The 20,579-nt window shown below is 38.4% G+C and overlaps 1 protein-coding gene across 1 annotated transcript; it reads right to left on the reverse strand.

Moving 5' to 3' along the window:
* Positions 1-444: 444 nt before the first annotated feature.
* On the reverse strand, positions 445-8,611 carry LOC149149726 (palmitoyl-acyl carrier protein thioesterase, chloroplastic-like). The gene is made up of 8 exons (XM_089442571.1): positions 8,150-8,611; positions 7,870-7,956; positions 7,012-7,556; positions 6,676-6,809; positions 2,805-2,918; positions 2,511-2,682; positions 2,350-2,418; positions 445-795 (listed from the first exon to the last, which is right to left on the reverse strand). Exons 3-8 carry the CDS (start codon positions 7,546-7,548, stop codon positions 445-447), a joined length of 1,377 nt encoding a protein of 458 aa, XP_089298697.1. The 5' UTR covers positions 7,549-7,556; positions 7,870-7,956; positions 8,150-8,611.
* Between the last annotated feature and the right edge of the window lie 11,968 nt (positions 8,612-20,579).

Consider the following 20,579-nt stretch of genomic DNA (forward strand, 5'->3'; position numbering starts at 1 on the left):
TTGGTCAACGAAACCAGTGAGTCCAAATTGACATGATAAAAAAACCAATAGCTAAATAGAATATCAATCTTTACATTGAAAAGAATAGGAAACTTTCATTTAGATAGAATATATTTGATTCAGCTTTCAACTGTTTCTAAGTCAAAAGTGAATCAAAGGAGTTCCAACCAGAATACAGTGTACCTTCGCCAGAGTTAAACTATAAAGATGCATTTGTCCTAAATGCCACAAGGAGAAGGAATGTGGCGAATAAAGTACTGCCTTTCTGGGAAGCCCAACTAGAAATATTTAAATCCACAGCCTGGCACTGTGAGATGCAAAACATGATTCTAAAATCTAACAAAAAGGATTGCTAGATCTGACAAAAGCCTGCAATAACACATCGAGTCATAGAGCCATCCTTCATCCATTTGCAGGACCATACATAGAGCAAACAGCATCACATCACAAATAAGTATCAATAAGAATGAGGATTGAAGAAAGCATCAATAAGTATACATGTATGTACACTGCATAATATAAGGTCAAGGAAAGGTTGATCTTTGCCTTTGGCCTCCATTCTGACCTTGCCCTCAAAATTTCTGATTTGTCATCTTGCAATTGAAGCAAGTGTGCAAACTGCAATGTGTCTGAAGGTTCATTTCTTTGTGAAAATGGTGCAGCTGAACCAGCAATAACCTCACCAGCCTGTGGACTTGCCAATGATTGGAGTACATGCGTCGGCCCACATTCACGTCTGTACTCCAGCGTTATATTGGCGAGTTCATTGTCCTCTAAAACAGAGATGGGTAAACTCTGCATACAAAATAATCCATAATGATGTCAACTTAAAGAAAATATTTATAACATAAGCATATCAGCTCAGAATAGACAACGTTTCCACTCTCAGAACATTTTTGGAAACAGCACACAACCAATTCATTCAAACATGCAAGTATGCAAGTCTCTTAGTCCGAGACTGGCTGTGCACTTGCTAACCATACCAAGAGATGTGTTTCTGTATTGATTTAAGGTCAATAGTACAGTTCAATAATCCCGAATTATTTTAACTTTCCCGATAAACTAAAACAAAACGGACATGTCAACCAGAACCAAAAAAAAATCTAAAACCAAGATCAAACCCAAGAAGCCCAAAACAAATGCCAAAATTTTCGGCTACAAGGAAAATTTTGGGCAGAAACATTGATCTGCATCTTCAGAGTATGGAATGGTACTTGATTAACATATTAAGAGTATGGAATGGTGCTGAAACATATACATATAGATTTAAACATTATATCTTTGGGTAAAAAGAGCAAGACTGAGAGTTAAGGTATGGATTTAAACATTTCCCACAACCAGTTAATAGCTTAATTCCAACATGCAAACTCTCCGCTACAACTAAACTACAATTCCCAATTTATAAAATACTTTTCCTAGCCAAACAACTTAGCATGCCAGGATTGTGAGGGTTCATTCACTTCAATATAAAATTATAAATCACAATCATCGATTGGGTTTATGGAGTGAATATAAAATTATAAATCACAATCAATCCATTGGGTTTATGTAGTGAATATAAAATTATAAATCACAATCAATCAATTGGGTTTATGTTGAGTAGTTGGATGGAATGATTGTTATTCCTTTCACCTAAATGAAATTCCAACAAATGATATCATGAACTTTGTTGTAATGACTTCAAACCTTGTTGAGAGTCTGAACTTTGTTGTAATGACTTCAAGCCTTGTTGAGAGTCTGACTAATCCCGAGAAGACTGAAGAAAAAAAAAATTGAAACCAAAACCAAGACCCAAGCAAAAGCCAACTCCAAAATGCCAAAAAAATTGGGACAAGAGTGGTAGTAAGGCCCCCAGGGAAAAAAATATTCCAGTATGATTGAGGCACGAAAATATGGATTGGGAACTGGAGTTAAAAAAAAATAGATTGGTGCGAACACCATATGTTTGTGTTTGAAGGAGACAGAGACTGAGGCCTGTGAGGGATGAATTTAGGGCTTGAAGTCAGGTTAACATTGAAACTAAGTATTTCCTGCATAAAGACATCGATGCAAGCCTTAAACCTTTACATGTTTGGTTTAATTTCTCAAAACCTTGTAGAACATGACATCCTGAAAAGTAACAGGACTTTTTTAAATAAATGTTCAAATTTGTGTAAAAAACTATAATGTAGATATACAAAAGATCTTCTGTGCTCGTGTTCAATTTTACTGTAGTTTTTCTCAAAGAATTCGATATTAGCTTAAAATTGAAGGAAAAAAAAGGTAGGCGGATAAGATTTGCATCAATGGCGCAAAAAGACAATTCTAACCAGCTGGCAGCAAGGGTTGCAAGAAATTCTCTAGCTATACCTCCAAAATCCAACCAATATATTTAACATTATTGACATGCTGATTCACATCCAAATCACTCCACCGTGGCTGCAAAATAAACACAAAATATTCCTGTTAATGAATTCTAAATGTTTCTAAAAGCGTGGGATTTTTGTTTCAATAAGTGTAGGTTTACTTACTGATAAATCCGAACAGATATACTGAGCAGTATCATCCTCCAGCTTTTGTAACTTTCTGGTGTCTTCTGCCATAAAGATATTTCTTTCTGTGAAATAAGGCTGTATCTCTCCTTTGACAGCATCAGGAATTTTGGACAGTTTTCTTGTCTTTCTATTCATCATTACCCAGGTACTGATAGAAAATGAAGGAAAAAACATATTAGATAAAGCTGCATCTGCAACTTAGGAAATTCCACATTCATAAATTCTCAATAGAAGACATGCAGAGGGGACAACTTTCTAGTATAATTTTACCTAGTAGCTCGTGTAAGGATGGAGTTCGTCTTTGAATCTCGAACAAGCCAATCACGCCGCATGCCATTTTTACCTGATGCGCCAACCCATGTATCTATCTCCACAACATCACCCCTACATAAAGAAGAAATTTAACTTTAAATCTGACCTGCCAATAAGGTGAGAGATATTTTCGGGAAATTTTGCTGCATCTATTCCAAATTAGAGGCTTTCTCGATTAAAATGAAAACCATCATGACTATAGAGGAAATTTTGTTAAGATTATTTGTCATTAACTCCCATTACCAGAATTCATAAAATAACTTCCAACAGCTTTAAAAGTTTAATTCCTTCCTACAGAACTCAAATGAAACAGGGCTAAAACTTTTACGCCAAAGGCACACAAGTTCTGTACAAATTGCCATTAAAAACCCTCTGTGACTAAAAAGAAACAGAAACCTGTTCTGTTTGAACAAAAATTCTGCACACAAACTCCAAATTAATTAAAGCCCCATGACCAGAGTGGTGTATCATATATGATAATAAAAAATGGCATAATCCTAATCAATTCATACATTAGCCATCATTTAAAATGAGAGCTACTTCCTAATCAGATTCAACTCAAACAATAGCCATTGCTTGAAATGAGAACTAACACCTCCTTGCTGACATACACGAGATTATAAAACTACGAATATACGTTCAAAGATAAGAGTTATTAGGTGTAGACACAACTATAAGCAACAAAGAATCAATCCCCACAATCCTACTAGTCTATGCGCTCAAAAAAAATGAACACCAAAGAGGAGAAAAAAACAAAAGGAATTCTGGAAGAAAAAAAAGTAACCCTGGCCTCAAAGGAAAATCACATTGATCAGATGCTTCAGACAGAATCACTTCCCAAAGTGTAACAGGAATTGTGTTCAGGAGCCAGGTCAAGTTTCATAAGAAATTCAAAATCAAACATAACCACCATTAATTTTAACACTCACCGTCAATTCTCGGCAGGTTATTTTTTTTTTATCTTAGGTGGTTAAAACTTGCAATTTGAATGCAGACCTCAGAATACAAGTTGTAGCAAGATTTGAAAGAATGTACTAGCCAACAGGGCCCAAAACTGAACCTTTGCCAGAATCAACAACTCGAGGAATTCTCCAAATTGCTTCTAGAATCTAAACACTCTGTCTAGTTGATGCGTCATTGTGCAATCCGGCCAAAACTAAAGGGCATTAATCAGACCTCTGCTTGCTTTGGAAGCCTATCCCCATAACACATAGGCTCCAAAAAGGAAGTGTGCTGATAATTTTATCAAATAGGATATAAGGCATACAACTCTGTCTAGACCTAATCCACCCTTCGCCAATAAAATGGCCACGTCCAGGCAACCCAAGACTTTGAAGAGATATAACAACAATCAAATCTGCGAACACACAGCACCATACTTTGGTATATCATAACCTAGTGCAACATTACTTCCAATGCTCTGCTCCAAATGCACTTTCCACAGAAACAAGCATAGGACCATTGCAATGTGATCTGTTTGGCAGGAGCAGCGAATGGCATTACTATAAGCCAGCCAACCACATATTGTCCAACCCAAGACTTTGAAGAGATATAACAACAATCAAATCTGCAGAGGCACAGCACCATACTTTTGTATATCATAACCTAGTGCAACATTGCTTCCAATGCTTTGCTCCAAATGGACTTTCCACAGAAACAAGCATAGGACCATTGCAATGTGATCTGTTTGGCAGGAGCAGCGAATGGCACTACTATAAGCCACCCAACCACATATTGTCTCCAAGCAAATGTCATCATAAGTACAATAAGCTCCACAAAAGGAAACTCAGTGATCAGGGGATTACGATCAACGTAACTTCGAACTTTAAAATTAGCACTCCCCATTCAACATCCCGGTAGAATTCCGTGTGGCAGCAAGGCTGGGAGTGATGTCCATTCCCACGGCCGGCCCACTTATGCGGCCATGAAAACCCCCACTCTTTCAAAGGGCTAAACATATCACCTGTTTACGAGAGAATTGAACCCTCGTGGGAAATAATGTCATGCCCTCTTGACCAAGTAGTCAAAACCCCATTGGTGTGTGGCATCCTGTTGGTGACAAAAATGGTCAAAAATGTGAACTTAAATTCAAAAGCACACTAAATATAGCAGCATTTAAAGAGAATGTTTTGCACCTGATAAACAATGTATCATAATGAAAGGATGGAAAATGAGGAACCCTTCTATAGCTTATAGAGACAAATACTTGGTGAAACTGAAAAAAACTCATGATGGCTGAAGTTTGAAGAAAATACTTGGTGAAACTGAAAAAACTCATGATGGCTGAAGTTTGAAGACAGTTTTGTTCTTCAGGAACATAAGTTTGAGAAGTACAAAATTTAGCTTATAAGAACTGACCATCAAAAATAAATATAATAGTTGTTTATTTTTTACTACTTTGGTTGTTTTTGCTTATTTGAGTATGGGGAACCTGGCAATGCTCAGGACTCTACTGTACTGTAAACCCAAGTCAATGCTTATTAGGCATCCACCTCACCTTGACTTGGAAAGCCCATACATCCCCTTCCCCCTTTGTAGCTTTTCAATCATCAAACCTTGACTTGGAAAGCCCATACATCCCCTTGCCCCTTTGTAGTCCTGTATTGTCAACCCAACTCAATGCTTATTAGGCATCCACCTCACCTTGATTTGGAAAGCCCATACATCCCCTTTCCTCTTTGTAGCTTTTCAATCATCAAAGTCTGTTCATTTATGAGGTTGCTCATGGCAAATTTCACTCATAGGTGAAGAAAGGCAGAGTTATGGGACTGGAACGCCACTCAAACTCTTTTTGGGCTTCTAGTGAGTCCAGTAATTCTATATAGTTGTGAACTATGGGCCAGCAGTACATCCCACATGCAGTGGAGACAAATTGAGAAAATTCAGAAGCATTTGATTACAAACAAATTTAAGATTAAAAGTGCAGTTCTTTACGATATCTTGCTAAGTGAAACAGGGACCGCTCCTATTGAAGCAAATGTTATGGTGCGAGTCATAAGGTATTTAAAAAAAATTTGAGCAAATGGAAGAGGGTAGATGGCCTAAGGTTGTCTTTAATGACAGATTGTGCAAGAGCAAAAACACTTGGATGCAGCAAAATAACAGATGGTTTAGTAAATGGGGTATTTGCTTCAACCTGTGTCCCATAAACAGCAAAGAGATAAACGCTTTTGTTATGGAAAGGTTCCACAAGCATATTTGGGACAAAGAGCTAGGAAGAAAGAAAAATTACTATATTGAAGTGTTTAATCCCACTCATAATCATCAACCAAAGGCATACATGGAGGCCAATATCTCTTGGAGAGCCAAAATTCTTAATGCCAAAATTCTTATTGCTCAGTTAAGGACTAATTCTCATCAACTACGTTGTGAAACAGTTAAGGACTAATTCTCATCAATTACGTTGTGAAACAGGGCACTGGAAGAGGACAAAGGAAATGTGGGACGAAAGAGCATGCATTTTTTGTTCTTCCGGAAAAGTGGAAACAGAAAAACATTCCATTTTAGAATGTGAGGCTTTGAAAGACAAAAGGGAAAGTTATGCAGATACTCTGGCAGCTAGCTCTTGGGATAATCTATTTGGCGAGAGGTTGGTCGAGAAGCTGGGAGCATTTATTTTGAAGCTTCACAAAAAAAGGGCCGAATACATCAAGCAGATGAAGAGACATCAGGCAGATGAAGAAGCAAGCTGTCCCCTAAGCTATCTTTAGCCTCAGAGACGTTAAAAATAATTTCTTTCTTTCTTTCTTTCATAGAAAACACAAAACTTGATAATCTACTCACTCGTCCTGGAAAGACAACATATACAAGTCTACAGAAGATGAAATACCATGAGGGATATCGTTCAACTTGAATTTGCATGCGAGCCACAACCCACATGAGATTTCTCCGGCTCATCTCAACAGTAGCACCGAATCCATCCCCAGCTAGCCCAGAAAGCCAAACATGGTTAAGAGCAGTTTCCTGCAGAAGAGAACACAGTGCCGCCATCCTAAGAAAACTGAATCTTCAGAGAAAAGTACACAACCACATGTTCTTCAGCTCTTAAGCCCTCCGAAAGTGCTTAAAACTCATACCATCAACTCTTTTAAGAATACATACTAAAACTCATATGAATTCCTTAGAACCAACTTCTTAGGCCATTGATGACAAAGCCTCCACTTACCTGAAGATGATTCATCAAGGTTTCAATAGAAGCCGTTCTGTCTGCACCAATTTCATAAGATCTTATGGCGAAGTTTTGCCTGAAAACCAGACTGTCTTCCACAAACCTGCCAAGTCTGAAAACGTCACCAAACATGTCTGTTTTCCTTGGCTTCCAATCAAAATTGGTCCACTGTTTCTCGGCTGCCAGGATAATGGTAGCAATAGTTGCAAGAAGCATACTCCAATCTGGGAGCTGATTGATCCTGCTCTTAGCGGGGCTTTCTTCCTCGGGTGCTTCCTTCAGGCCAACGTTATGCTTCATGCTATCCACTGCTGTTCCGTTCACCTTGATGCCATTGATCTTATTAGCCCCTTGGGAATTTCCATTGACTTGGAGTCCCTTGTATGCAGTGGGTTTCGGCTTAACATCAACACGCTCAGGAGAGCTCACTGGCATTGTGGGCTTTCCTGATGAAGCAGCTGACGAGATCTTGTTCTCTATGTTGCATTGGGAGCTTGAAGAAAACATTAGCATTGTTGCAGCGGCGGCTACCATGTTGAACCCTTCACAGATCACAATATAAACAAAAACTATTACAAATATGTCCTTCACAGATCTGCTTGAAAAAAAAAAAGACCTGGGACTTCGGGTATATTCAGAGTACAAAACCCAAATGCCCTAGAGAAACAGACCATGGAAAAGACCAAGAAATGTGAGCTGGAACAACTAAATCTGTTTGGCTTCACAGACAAAATGTTGCAGCCTACCAGAAAGCGCCTGATCTGAACCACATGCGAATAATGGACATTCCAAGATTTGAAAAATAAAAAAGGCCCATCACAGAAATTTCACCAAAAATCACATTAGTAAGCTTACTTTGGGATCACGAGCATGGATCTGCTGAAACTGTTATGTTGTATGCAATATCAAAGCCCAAATCAGACCTTGTTCAAGCCCATGTAACTGCACGAAATTCAAAATGATCAAACCGGTGTACATAACAGCGACTATATTGAAAAAAAACTACAGAATCAATTCCCGCGTAATACCCACATGCAAATGCACTGACAATCCAAACCCCCGATACATAACAGAGAATACACGCGTATAACACAGGCTGGTTCAAATGCCAATCCAAACAGAGCGATGATAATACCTTGTGTGGTACGAAATGCGGAGTCACCGAGAAATGAAAAAGGGCTTCCTCAAATTAAAAACTAGTAGACTATGTATAGACCATACGACCTCTTGAACCACTCTGGCACACCACATTCAATGAGATATATAATAAAACTTAATCACAGAAACAGTCTGGAAGTTGCCACCGTGACTAGCGCATTCATGGCTTCTTCATTACAACGCACAATCCCAACCCCACACGCATTAGCAATCCTATTACAGAAAATAAAAACAAAATCACTCTAAAATCACTCGTGCCTCGAACAAACACGGACCCCAAAACAACGCCTTCTAGACTCAATCAAGGCCGGCCTTCTAGACTCTCAGCGGGGCTAAAGAAAAAAAGGGTAGAGAGAATCCAGTGAGGGATGGCTGGAGGGAAAAACAGGTTGGCCTTGATTGAATGAAGGCAAAAAGACAAATCGGGTTCCACCTATTACTCTTTCACCCCCTTTTATATTTAGTTTCCTTCGATGTTCTTGCCTTGTTTTTGTTATAAATGTGACGGTTGACACGTAGTGGGCCTGTCCCCCGGGGCACCCCATGATTAGTCCACGTGAAGGTGAAAAACTGTTTGGGGATTAAAATTGAAATTACACCAACATTATAGGAATCCATAATTTTCACGGATATCCTGCCACATTCGTTACTTTACTTGCATGATCTCGTGTAGTTGAGAAAGTCAAGGAGAAGGAGCTGAAGAAACAAGTAGTCTACCAAATCCTCAGGTTATTTTCTCGCCCCTCCATTTATTACCACCCAACAAACAACTACTCGTACAGCTTACAGCCCAACCCTACAAAAGGTCCTCAGTTAATGAAGGAAAAAAAAGCTTCTGCGGTGCCTCTACCCTCTGGTTTTATGAGGCTCTTAAAACCCCAACCGAAACCATCCTGATGGTTATGGGAGTTGAGCTTCAAATGTGACAAACTTGGCTATAACCAACAACATATACAAAATTATTCAATCAATGTGTCACTACTTGTGACCTATAATGTTGAATAGCTGAATCAATGTAACTTTCCAGGCATGAAGGTGCATTAATGAATGAACTGTTATCATCTGTTTTAATTCTTCAAATCAAATTGTGACCATCTCTTTTAATTCTTGAATCTTCAAATCAAAATGTGATCTAAAATGTTGAATAGGTGAATCAATGTAACGGTGCATTAATGAATGAATTGTTATCATCTGTTTTAATTCTTCAAATCAAAATGACATTTCATATAGAAACACAGGCTATACCCCACTACACGCAAGAGGAACGGACATTGTGTCACTGCTAGTTAGCTGAAATGTTGATAGCTAAATAAATGAACACAGTTCATTTATTCAGCTGTTTTAACTTTTCATGGAATTCTTTTCTGTAAGATTATTGTTTTTTTAAGTAGGCCATTTAGAAAGAGCTTTTAATTCTTGAATTTTCAAATCAAAATGTGATCTAAAATGTTGAATAGGTGAATCAATTGTTATCATCTGTTTTAATTCTTCAAATCAAAATGACATTTCATATAGAAACACAGGCTATATCCAACTACACGCAAGAGGAACGGACATTGTGTCACTGCTAGTTAGCTGAAATGTTGATGGCTAAATAAATGAACACAGTTCATTTATTCAGCTATTTTCTTAAAACTTTTCATGGAATTCTTTTCTGTAAGATTATTGGTTCTTTTAAGTAGGCCATTTAGAAAGAGAATTATATGATGGTTGAGAATCATGTTATTAGAAAATAAGTGAAAAATATGTAATTTTTATTTGTAATTCTGTTTTTAATTATGAAATTTGAAAATATATGGAACTTAAACCTCATAAATAAGTTTTAAAAATTGAAAATGTTAAGTAAGATATCTAGGAGACTAAACATGGTAAATATGTAACTTTAATATCATATTACAATGCTTTGTTATTGAGAAGTATGGATAAATTTAATAATTAATTTATTAAGTTGTGCTATTTTAAATGCATTTGAATTATTTTATAATGAGTATTTGGGTAGCAAGCTCTTTTGTGAATAACTTAATTTTTTGTTATCTTTGTATGATGAAAAATCTACAGAAAAAGTAATACTATATTAGTGACCACATTTGAATAAATTAGATATGTTAATGTTTTAATTATATTTTCCGAATATAGTAAAATTAAATAAGGTAAAGTAATTATTGTTTATATAGAAGGAAAGGAAGTATACTTTGTAGTTGGAGAATATGCATAATGATGAACAATATACAATTCATGCATTAGTTAGATTAAGAAAAGTCCCTATTGAGAATGATGATTTGGGCAAGCAAAGTCCAAATGTAGAGTTGATGATTAGGGCAAGGAAAGTCCAAATGTAGAGTGTTTCTATCATCGATTGCATGCAAATGCACACCCAAACAAATGGCTAACCCACATCATTGAGTTCTATTATCAAAGTAGAGGTAGTACTTGTTATCCAGCGAATTTGAAGCATTGCTAAATATACAATGGCAATGACAAAAATAAGATGAAACAATGAATGAGAATATGTGATAGACTTGCCTACATCTTTTAGGCTTTCGTGATCAAATGTGTATAAGTGCAAATGGTTCTTCTCTAAAACTACAACATCGATTATCGATTCAAGTATCAACTTAGTTGAATTAGAAATAGCATTCATTGATCTAAAATGAAGCTAGAAAAATATTATTGTTTTTTACTTTTCGTCTAGAGCCTCCTAACCACCAAAGTATGAATGGCTAATTTAATAAACTTGAAAAATGCTTTCTTCAAGCAATGCCTTGCACAATACCCTTGGGGAAGTGGAACAACCAATTATGGAGATGCCTAGAGGAAAGTCCTTGCGCCCTAATGTCTTCATCACTAATTTTTTTCAAGTTTGCTACCAAATAGTTCAAAAGGATGTGTGGGAACTTGTAATAAACTCCAAAAGAACTGCTTTAGCGTTCCCTACCCTCAATGCAATGTTTTTTACTCTCATTCTCAAAGAAGACAACGTGGAAGACCCTATCAAATTTCAACCCATTGCTCTATGTAATGTGATCTACAAGCTCATCACTAAAGCTTTAGCCAGTAGACTCAAGCCCATTCTTCCAAAACTCATTTCACCAAAACAATTTGTTTATATGCAAGGAAGATGGATTCTTGATAGTATAACATTAGCCCATGAGATGACGCATCTCAAAAGACAACTAAGAAGCCAAACATGCATATCAAGCAAGATATGTCCAGAGCCTTTGATCGTTTAATATGGCAATATATCTATCATATCCTGATAGATTTCATTTTGTGTACTTGCTAGGTTAAATGGATTCTCACTCTTGCATCAAGGGCATTTTTCTCAATATCAATAAATGGTTATCTTTTCTCAACTTTTGCCCTCTCCCAAGGCATTAAATAGGGGGAACCATTGCCCCCTTTCTGTTCAACTCGATGGCAGAAGAATTGGGGTGCATTCTTAAAGTTGTAGCTACAACCAATATAATTAAAGGTGTCAAAGTTCATGGGAAGGATCTCACTACTTTCCGTCAACAATTCTTGGATGACACTCTTCTCTTGAGTATACCAACTATTCAAGATGCTACAATTTCAAGCAAGTGCTATTGGATTTCATGGCATTCTTTGGTACCAACATTAATCATGCTAAGTCTCAAGTTTGTTTTTTCTTGAACACTCTTCCTCTAGTTCAAATCAATGTATCTTGCATTTTAGTCTTTCAATAGAATTCCTTTACATCCAAATACTTGGGTGCCCGTCTAGTTGAGAATGCTCTTTGCCAATCTTTATGGGAAGATTTTCTCTTCAGGAAGGAGCAAAACTTGGCCAGTTGGACCTTCCATTCTCTTAGCATAGTAGGTTGCCTTATTCTTCTCAAATCTATTCTTCGCACTATGCCTTTATATCTTTTTTTGCATTGGTGGCCCCTAAATATCTACTCAAGAAAATTTGCAACTTTCAATTCACCTTTTTATGGGGAGGAGAAATGGAAGGAAAGAAAATGGGCTGTAATTGCATGGGATAAACTTTTCCACCCAAAAATGGTTGGTGGCCTAGGCCTTAGAGACCCCGATATTCTTAGCACAAACCTAAGAGCGAAAACTTGGTGCATTGGCTTCATTGTCCAAAAGTATTATGTGGAAAGCTCTGGAGGAGAAAGTACACAACCAACAAAGATGAGCATAATCTGGTCAGGATTGATGGAGGAATAGAGGGCTCTCACATATGGAATGCAACCTGGCAAAATTTTCATATGATATAAGAGCATTATTTTTGGGAGGTTAAGAATGGTCAGTCAACCCTCCTTTGGGAAGATTTCCAGCAACAAATGCCAAAATTACAAGATCAAGCAAATCTCCAGGTTCTTATTGAATCAATGATCCACCAAGGCCATATCTTCGTCTCCCATTATTGGAATCCACACCCACAACATTCACAATGGAAATCATGGCGGACCAAAGAGAATTGAGCTCCCATTCGAAGGATCCAACTTGTGACAGCTTTTTGCCAAAATTAGGCAATAGAAAAATCAAAACACAATTTGAGGTGGATAAGCCAAGATGGGGACATAAGCGTTATGGATCCTTCAACTTGAAGTAAGTTTATAGTTTAGTGATGGGATTTGTAAACCTTCCCACATTTGAGGTATGGGCTAAAATATGGAGGAAAAATTTATGGCCAAAGGATTCTTTATTTCTATGGCTCTTAGTTAATGGAAAAACTCTAACTTGGGACAAATTACAAAGGAGGGGCTTCCAATGCCCTTCCCTATGCCATCCATGCTCTCAAAGTAAAGAGATAGTTGAACATTTGTTAAACTCTTGACACAAAGGAGCCACCATATTTTGCCAATTAAATAAAAATAGAGGAATTATTCTAACAACCTTATCCCAAGGTGACCAATGGCCTTCAACCATCCTATCCTCAATAGGGCTTGGAAATTCCTCCCTATTTCTCTCCTTTGGGAAACTTGGAAGGAAAGGAATCAACAAATATTCAAAAGCCTTCAACAATCAGAACACAACAGATGCGAAAGAACTAAAAACATATCAGAGGAACATTCTTCATCGCCTGTTGAGTTGACCAAGATTGAAATAATAATGATCTAGGAGCTAACATCCTAAAATACTAGGATCTAATCCCTTAACCGATTATTTAATTGGTGGCTTCTAATCACACCACTTTTGCATCCTTGACACATGGGGTCCTCTTCCTCCAAGATTTATCAAAAGAAACTTTGATGGTGCTTCTAAAGGCGACCCTAGACTGACAAGTTTTGGAAGAGTCTTATGGAATAGCACATGAACTATCCTTAAAATTTATGTTAATTCTTTAGGATTCAAAGAAACAACATAGTGGAGTTATATGATCTTCATGAATATGGTCTGCAAGTATCCATTAATAAAGTTATTCCAGTCACATAGATGAAAGGGATTCACAACTTATAATTCAAATGATTAAGAAGATGCAAAATGAATCTCCTACATCCAAAATTTCAAGAAACTAGAGACTAGAAAGCTTGGAAAGAGTTAATTATCTCCTTCTTTAGATATATGTTATCATTACCTCACACATTCAACATTTAGGGAATAACTTGGTAGACAAGCTAGTTATGAAGGTTTCAATCATGATACTGCCCCTCTCAACCTTCGTTGGAGTGATAACATCCTTGATCCATTGAGAGAGAAATGTTTAACAATTTCTTTGGCAAATGGATCTTCCCCACTATGGGTGAGTACTTTGACTCTCGAATAAATTTCCACTCTATTTCAAGCACTAGCCACTAGTTGTCATAACGAGGACAAGATATACAGGTTGCTCGTACTACCTTTGAAGCATGCATTGTGTATAAAAGTGGTTATGATTATCAATTCAAGCCGATTTTGTACTCTTTGTTTCCCCCTACATATGACCATTATTGTAATTTGACTCCTACACTTGATTCACTCATAATGGTAGTGATCATGGTCTCGAGGTTAGCTGGCTTTAAAAGCTTTGGTTTCTCGAAGGGCACCCTACAAGTTTTATGTTTTTTCAGCAAGTTTCCTTTTTCCTTACATGTTGCTCAGTCTAGTTTTTAGTTCTATAAAATAGCATCTCTAGTTAAGGAGGTGGGGCGGCCCTCTCCCTCTATCCACCCTTGTTTTCCTCTTATGGAATTGTCACCTTGCAATCAACCTCTTTATCACCCTATTTGTGGCCTTGCTTTGTCTTCTTATCACAATTCTCTATGTCATCTTCTCTAGTGGTTAGTGTTGCAGTTGGAGATTTTGGGGCTCCCCTTTCATATTTGGCATCCCCTTTCCATCCCTGGCCCTGATTAGTTCCTTTTCATGCCATGTCTAAACTCCCTCCAAAGTTGTCACGGTCGTGGTGGGAGATGGAAGCAACCTCGTTCAAGGACCCAACACAATGTTGAGGCATTAAATACCCTCTATTGGGAGCATAGTCCTAACATTAGATTTTAATTTCCTTTCCAATTTCTTAGGGAGAAACCAAAATATTGTTCATTTAATTGTCAACCAACGGTTCATAGGGGAACTTTCAAATTGTCGTGCACCATATATGCTAGTGTAATTGTGCATGTGTCTTGAAGTTGTCATAGCTAAATGAGTGTCACGGTTGAAGATATAAGTATGCTTTTACAAGACAATAATTAATCTAAGTCACACCTTTAATCCAATCCACACTTGCAGGAATATAAAAGCAAAATGTCTAATCTATGTTCTAGGAAAGTAAATTGTAGAAAAGTAAATCACACTTGTAAGAAAAGTAAACCATCCCACAATATAAAGGTGACTTGCTCAATTGTTAAGAATGATCTTGTGTTGTAACTAATATGCAATTGCACTTGCAATGGAAATGCACTCAAATACAAACCTTCAACTCACACTTGCTTGTAAAGAAATTGGAACCTATTGTGGCCACAACCACCACCCTATCAAAACCTGCCTTGGTAGCAATTTTGAATGGGTCCCCTAAAGTTGATCTTTCACCTCTCTGAATGATCTGTTTTATCCCAGAGACTTTAACTCGTTGCCGAGCCAAATCTCCAATTCCTAATGGTTAAGCCCCCCTCTTTAAACATCTACCGCATGATCCATTTATAACCCTTTCTAGTCCTTCATTCATATCCTCCATCGACACCTTTTCAACCCTCAAAAACCTTCCATCGCACCTTCATCTCCATTATAACTCTTTATAATAAAAATACTCAAAAAAATGCCTAAATCACCCCTTTTTGCCTATTGGAATCAACACTAAGGCATGATGCGTACCACTATACTCCGGACCCGACGACTTTATTAACCATATTATATAAATATTGGGTCTGGAGCCCCATCGCATATCGCAATCGGCCAAGTCCTAAGGCTATATATAAAAAAAAAGCACACCTGTCTTCTAGACCCAATGGCTCTATTAACCACAATATATATAATATCAGGTCCAGAAACATATCGCATATCGCTATCGAAGGGGTCCCAAGGCTATATATATATATATAAAGCGCACCTGTCTTCCGGACCCGATGGCTTTATTAACCGCGATATATATTATCGGGTCCAGAGCCCCGATCACATATCGCAATCGGCGGAACCCAAGAGCTTTATATAAGGTGCGCTGTGATATTCCAAACCTGCCAATAACTATCAATTCAGGTGCATAAATTTTGAAGTCCGGCTGTACGAAACGGTTGCGGGTTTTCACGTATATTCCTGTGCATTCGACAATATGCTGTGGTCGGGGTTTTCAAAAGGGAAAGCTTATGTTGCAGATCCGAAGGGATTATAAAACACAACTCATAAGATTGAAGTCCGGTTGTACGACCCAGCCAAGGGGTTTTCTGTGTTTTCCTGTGTCAAGTCCAACCACCGTTGACCTATCCTTCGTGGATCCAACGGTCCACGCGGATTTCGAGTGAACGAGTTGCTTGAGGAATACCCACCCGAAAAGCGGTATCCTCTTTCCTCATAAGCTGCTACGTGTCGCTTGAAGAGTGGAATCAGGGGCCTTCCTCGCAATACCGGTTACCACTTAGACCCCTTCTGAAATACCATCCGGTTCGGTGTTATGCAATGATTTTCAGTGTAAGTCAGATTTTGTTTTTTTTTAGCATTTTATCATATTTGTATAAGTATGACTGATGATTGGTTATCTCTGCAGGCGAGGACCGAGAGAAGGCAAGCGAGGTCAAAGAATGGATGCATAAGCTTCAAGTATGACTCCAGATAAAAGATGCATGAGCGAATACGAAGAGTCACCTATGCGGATATGTTTTATTTAAAGATTTGGCTTCAGGCATTGGCGGTCATCTTTCTAGGTGTTGCCTGTGTATTCCGAAGGTGAAAATTGCTCCAAGTTTCATCATGAAGAGATGACACACAGTCATCCTCTTCTAATCAACATCTATTCATTTTGCCAAGGAAATGAAGCGCTCCAGTGACAGGAAACGCCTTCTACGTGTCAGCAGTGACACCGATGGCTCTACCTCTGTGTATTCTGATCGGTATATTGAAAAGAACAGGGGAAGACGAGGCACCAGGGCCTGAGGCATAAATATTACCTCCAGATAGGAGAGAAGGGCTTTTTGTTTGGAGAAAACAACTTTGATTTATTGTGAATAAAGAGAACTGTTTGGTTCAAGAAGGAGCTTGTTGTTTCATATTTATTTACCTTTTCTCTCATGTGTTTAAAATCGGTGTGTTGTTGCTAGTATAAAGACAAATGTGATTTGCTTTGTGCATATTGATAACTAGCAGTTCATGGTTATTCTTGGTTATTTGAATGTAATTCAATAACATTGATAATTCTTGAAAGGTCGTTGATTCTAGACTTTGTTAAACATCAGTTGCAAGTGTTATTTGTATGGAAAGGAATGTATATTCCTATATAAGTAATTGGATTGTGATTAGGATTTAATACTACCTTATTCTTATATGGACCAGTAATTGATTCATTTGGACATGGGATTATATATGATGTTTAACCTCCTTTTATTTTTTTCTTGCAGGATAGATTAGGATAGTTAGGACTAGATTAGAGCAGCTTAAGTAGTTTAGATAGGATTTGAATACACATAGGTTAGTTGTTTCCTTTTGTTGATTTAATTGAAATATTCCTCCAGGAAGCAATCTCTCAACACCTATAACAGTTCACAGGGTCCTTTAAAACCTGTTAGAACTAGCCACTCCAAACAGAAGCAGATCTAATTGGGGTCTGCAATCGGGTTAGTTCCCCTTGATTGTATAGCGAAAATTTTCCATATCAACAAATAGGCACTAGAAGGAGGGCTTGAACCTCCGTCCACAGCTTTTATGATTTCATTTGTAAATGTCGCGCATGGACTCGAAAAGATTAATGCATGGATCTTGAACGTCGAAAAAACCTTTCCTCTCATTCAGAAAAGCCTCATTTCGAAGAAGAGACACTGTGGGAGTATCCTGTCACTTAAGAACAACCAGTCAGAATACTTACTCGGGCTTACACTCGTTCCCTCTCTCAGCTCCCCATCTTTCACTCTTTACCTCTGACAACTAAAAGAAAGCCAAGGATCTGTTCCATAAACGAATAGACATCTGCAGCCCCGTCTCTTGAAGATATTGTGCTTGAATCCTTGCAAAGTATCGACACTCCCTAGGAAGAAATTCCTGAAGATCCACTCTCTGAAGGTAATCCTTGACCCGATTTTGGAAGTCTCAATAAAGAAAGCCTTGAAGAAACCTTCAACCAGAACATCCTTATCCACAACATGGCTAACGTTCCTCTTCCAGGTGGGAATCAGCTTCAACCGAGTGGAAACCAACTCCCACCTCCTTCGGGAGCACTTCCTCCCTGGCTTGCTCAGGACGCCGTAACAGTACCTGGGCAACATCATCCCTTACCCAAGAATGCAGAAAGAGTACTGCCTAAATTCGACCCTGAGAAGGGAGATATCGTTGATAACCATATTCATTCTTTCTTCCTGTTCGTGCGCATGTTGAGGGTAGCCAATGAAGATATAGTATGTCGCCTATTCCCTTTTACTCTGATTGGTGCATCTTCCACATGGTATTTTAGCTTGAGAACCGGATCGATCACCTCATGGGCTGCCTTTCAACAGGGCTTTTTAGACAAATATGGCGATGACAAAACCCCTGCGGACTTAGTTCTAGAACTATCCCATTTGAAAATGGAAACCAAAGAAAAGGTCAAGGATTTTAACATCCAGTTCAACACCTTGTTCAACAGAATCTGGGCCAACGCTAGACCTACTAAGGAGGTGCTCATGGAATTCTACATCACTGCTCTCCCTATCCCTACTGCAATGTGGGTCAAAAGGAGTAACGCACAAACCTTATAGGGTGCTATCAATGAAGTAGTAAAAGTAGAGAATGAAATGCTCAGTCTCATAGCATGCCATCGTACAACTGGAGAAAAGAAATCCTCTCAAGCATCCAAGAAGAATAATGGGAGTGATAACAAAGGGGCTGAAACCAAAGAAAAGGATACCACAGATGTGGAAGGTTTGCATCAGATCATTAAGAAACTAACAAACACAGTCATCAATATGAAAAGGAATTCTGGAGAGAGTACAAGCGGGAGTGGAGGAGAGTATAACAATAGAAAACCTTTCAAACCTTTCTATCGTAAGAAGACAAAAGGTGGTCATGGTCCACTTACACTGCCTGCTTCACCCAATGAAGGGAATTTAAATACAGAAGAGCTGGCCCTTATCGAATCGCTCCTTAACCAAGAAGAACCTATAGTGGAGCTAGAGCCAGAACAAGAAGATGAGGAAGAATACCAAGTAGAAGAGCCCTTGGAAGAAGAATCTCAAATCAATGTACTATGGGATTTCTATACAAACGAGAACGATGATGACCAAGGAGACTGTATGGCAGAAATCCACACTAATGAAATCCATACATGAAGTAAAGGGCCACTTGCAGGCGTGATGAAGCCTGTAGACCAGACAAAGAAAGATGTTCGCCCTGTGAAGGCATCCGCTCCCAAAGTTCCTATTGAGAAGGGTAGATCTAGTGGTCAGTCCAAGAATACCCCAGTTGCAAACCATCCAGAGAAAGAAAATGCATCTCCAAATGCAACGAAGGTGACTCATAATGGTAAAGTCCCACCTAAGAATGGCAAAACCGGTATGTTTACTCTGCCCTATCCTGTTTATAACATTGATTACAATATTGTGGATGATCTTCAGAAATCTAGGGCTAATATCACATACTTTGATTTCCTGAAATTAACGCAGCAAAGAGATTTTCTCTTGAAAGCTATGAATGAGCGGAACTGCAAAACTCCCACCATCCCAAGCAGCCAAACCCAGAAGTCGGTCTCCAGACCTGTTAGTACTCCCAGCACAGCCCAAAAGCCAACAGCCATGGAAGCCACCCTATCAAAAATGAATCGAAACCCCCAAGATGTCAGTGCAGCCATGATAGGAAGGAAATCAAAATCCATGACTCCCCCTTTCCTAATCACATTCGAAATCTTCAACATGAACATACACAATTTCTTGGTAGACTCAGGTGCCTTGTCCACTGTGATGCCTTACGTTGTTACTAAAAGACTTCATGCGATACCTGAGAAAACTAGAACTCGAATCATGCAATTAGACAGGACAAATGTGAAAGTAATTGGGGAATTGAAAGATGTATTGATTCAGATGACTATTAAACCAAAGTACACACAAGTCATTGATATAGTTGTAGTCGACATACCTGAGGCTTATGGAATGTTGCTTAGTAGGGACTGGTCAGCAAAACTGAATGGATACTTCTCAACTGATTGGCTGCCTCAGAAGGGGAAGGCTGATATGCTGTGAGTTGATCGTGAAAGATACATGAAGTATGTGGTGACAGAGCTAAACGGTCCCAATGAACCTGTAATGTTTATCAACTCTATCCTTTGGAATTATAGTTTCAATGTTTGTGCCACAGAAACCTGTTTTGGAGAATTCCATGCAGAAACAAGTGAAGGAACTGCAATAAACACACAGTTGGAAGCTCTCCCCTGCAATCCAACTAATGAACCACCTTGTAATATAGTAGATGATAGAACTAGTTTCGTAGGAAGCAACTCAATTGATGTAACACTAGACTCTATATTTTGGACACTCTATTTTGATGGCTCTAACTGCCTTGAAGATACAGGTGCTGGGAGCGTTCTTGTTGATCCACAAGGGAACCAACATCTGATGGCCAACCGGTTGGAATTCACGTTCACCAACAACACGAAAGAATATGGAGGCTTGCTGCAGGGCCTGAAGAAAGCCATTGATATGAAGGTAAAAAATATTAAAGTTTTTGGTGACCCACAAATAATTGTGGACCAGGTAAGGAAGAGGATACACTGCAATTTGCCACACCTGGTAAGATACCAACATGAGATATGGAACTTAATTGACAGTTTTGATTCTTTTAATATCACATACATAC

This window comes from Pinus tabuliformis, chromosome 9 (genome assembly GCF_031772625.1).
Source record: "Pinus tabuliformis cultivar Carrire ecotype Pingquan chromosome 9, CPIR1, whole genome shotgun sequence".
Lineage (NCBI taxonomy): Eukaryota > Viridiplantae > Streptophyta > Pinopsida > Pinales > Pinaceae > Pinus > Pinus tabuliformis.